The sequence below is a fragment of the Austrofundulus limnaeus genome, unplaced genomic scaffold, assembly GCF_001266775.1.
Source record: "Austrofundulus limnaeus strain Quisiro unplaced genomic scaffold, Austrofundulus_limnaeus-1.0 Scaffold201, whole genome shotgun sequence".
Taxonomy (NCBI): Eukaryota; Metazoa; Chordata; class Actinopteri; order Cyprinodontiformes; family Rivulidae; genus Austrofundulus; species Austrofundulus limnaeus.
In genome coordinates this window covers 484504-486611 of record NW_013952603.1, presented here as the reverse complement: position 1 = coordinate 486611, position 2108 = coordinate 484504, and the positions used below count along the sequence as shown (strand labels likewise).

Genomic DNA, 2108 nt, shown 5'->3' with positions numbered 1-2108 from the left:
GTCTAATGTTCAACTAATCGGGGATCCCTTTAAAACTGAGACCTGCCAGGCTGTGAGTTAAGAAATGATAATTTTATTCCTCTGTGTCACAGTTTGTCTTTTCTTTCAGTACATGTGTGGYTTTGGGAACGAGTTCTCCTCTGAAGACCCCAGATGTCCTGGATCCTTACCTGAGGGGCAGGTAGCACAAACAAAAACAACACTTTGTTCCTCGCTTCAGATCAAACTGTCAAAAAAACAAAAACAAAACACAGTTTATTTGTTGTACCCGTACAGAACAACCCTCAGGTCTGTCCATACGGCCTCTACGCCGAGCAGCTCTCTGGCTCTGCCTTCACCTGCCCACGTCCAGCCAATAAGAGGAGGTTTGAGACATCTACCTAACAAACAAACAAACAAACAAACAAACAAACAAACAAACAAACAAACAAACAAACAAACAAACAAATTGTCTCTTTTTATCCCTGAACTCTTTATTCTCTGCAGCTGGTTGTACCGAATTCTCCCATCCGTGAAACACAAGCCTTTTACGCCTGTGCCGTGTGGCGATCTGACCGAGAGCTGGGATGAAGTGGAGCCCGATCCCAACCAGGTATGATGCACCCCCATACCAWCAGAGAGGCAGGCCTTTTGAGCTGCGCAACGATAACAGGCGAGATGGATGAAAACGATAAATGCAACAATYAATTCCGAGTAAGTAGCTCCTGATTTTGTTCGCACCAACAGCTGCGATGGCTGCCGTTCACCATCCCCAAATCCACGGAGAAGAAAGTGGACTTTGTGGCTGTGAGTGACACCTCGTCTCTTTTAACCATATCTTTGCTGTTTATTGGTGAACGCTGCATTTTTTTTCCCTCCTTCGTTTTCCAGGGTCTTCACACCGTCTGTGGAGCGGGAGAAGCCAGGTGTCGTAGCGGCATTGTGGTCCATGTGTACACCTGCAACACCTCGATGACTGACAGGTGAATGTGCTCAAACAAATGAATGCATTTTCTTTAATTATCAGTGTAAAATCTTGGGTAGTGCTTAAATGACTTTAATTGTTACTTTTTTTGCCACTTCAGGTGCTTCAACAACTCAGATGGAGACTTCCTGATCGGTGAGAGTGAGAGAGTTGTTAATATTTATCAGAACCTGCTTCAGATTTTCTCATTTTATTTCATTTGTTTGTTTGTTTGTGCAGTTCCACAGCAGGGTGAGATCTTGGTCACCACAGAGTTTGGGAAGATGATGGTGGAGCCGAACGAGATCTGTGTCATCCAGGTGTGTTTCTGTTTCTACCCCCCCTCACTCCTCTAACCATATTTATAAAGCCGTGGTTTGGSACTTTTCAGACATGACCTTGAAAGTAGATAATAGTGGAAAGAGGTTTGGAGTTACAGAGTCTGAGCATCAGGACTGTGACTGCATGTGTGTGTTTTTTCAGATGATTAGTCCCCTAAGCACCGATACAGCCCACATTTGCTGCATAACAGCACTAAATTYTCCTCTAACTGCCACTTTTCTTGTTTTTATTTTTGCAGCAAGGGATGCGCTTCAGCGTGGATGTGTTCGGAGAAACCAGAGGCTACGTTCTGGAAGTGTATGGAGCCCATTTCGAGCTGCCTGACCTGGGGCCTATAGGTTTGTGTTTGTAAGGACGGATGAAAACACGTTCATCCTTCAAAAACTACAACAGCCRCACAACAACCACTTTGCTTCTGTTTCCAGCCAAACGCTATTGTTGTCTGAATTGTTGACACTTATCTCTGAAAATCTGTGGGATTTTTTAGCCATGCTAACCGGATTTATCGGACAATTTGGCTCTCGTCAGTCATGGCTTCATCGGAAAGTATCGCAAGTAAAATTTGAGATTGTTGTAAATTGCCTTCTGCTGCCGTCAAGTACTTTTATTTACCTGAAGCGTCTGGTTCAAAACAAAAATGTTTCCAAAACTAAAAGTCACATTTCTCAGCTGTGTTTTGCATAAAGCCAAACTTAATAAAAATAAATAAAAGCTAAATCTAGCTCAAATATAGCTAAACAAAAGTGTAGCTAAAAACTATCCATCCATCCATTTTCTTCCACCTATCCGGGGTCGGGTCGCGGGGGCAGCAGCTTCAGAAGGG

At 43.6% G+C, this 2108-nt stretch overlaps 1 protein-coding gene across 1 annotated transcript in view; it reads left to right on the top strand.

The window, feature by feature from the left end:
- The window catches only part of hgd (homogentisate 1,2-dioxygenase), a gene marked incomplete at its 3' end in the record, with an annotated part of 14170 nt that overhangs the window by 1977 nt on the left and 10085 nt on the right, over positions 1-2108 (top strand). Inside the window, 8 exon segments of the mRNA XM_014018767.1 lie at positions 110-181; positions 277-365; positions 487-592; positions 727-786; positions 871-962; positions 1065-1099; positions 1184-1263; positions 1524-1623. Of these exon segments, the coding sequence (XP_013874221.1) occupies positions 110-181; positions 277-365; positions 487-592; positions 727-786; positions 871-962; positions 1065-1099; positions 1184-1263; positions 1524-1623 (634 nt within the window).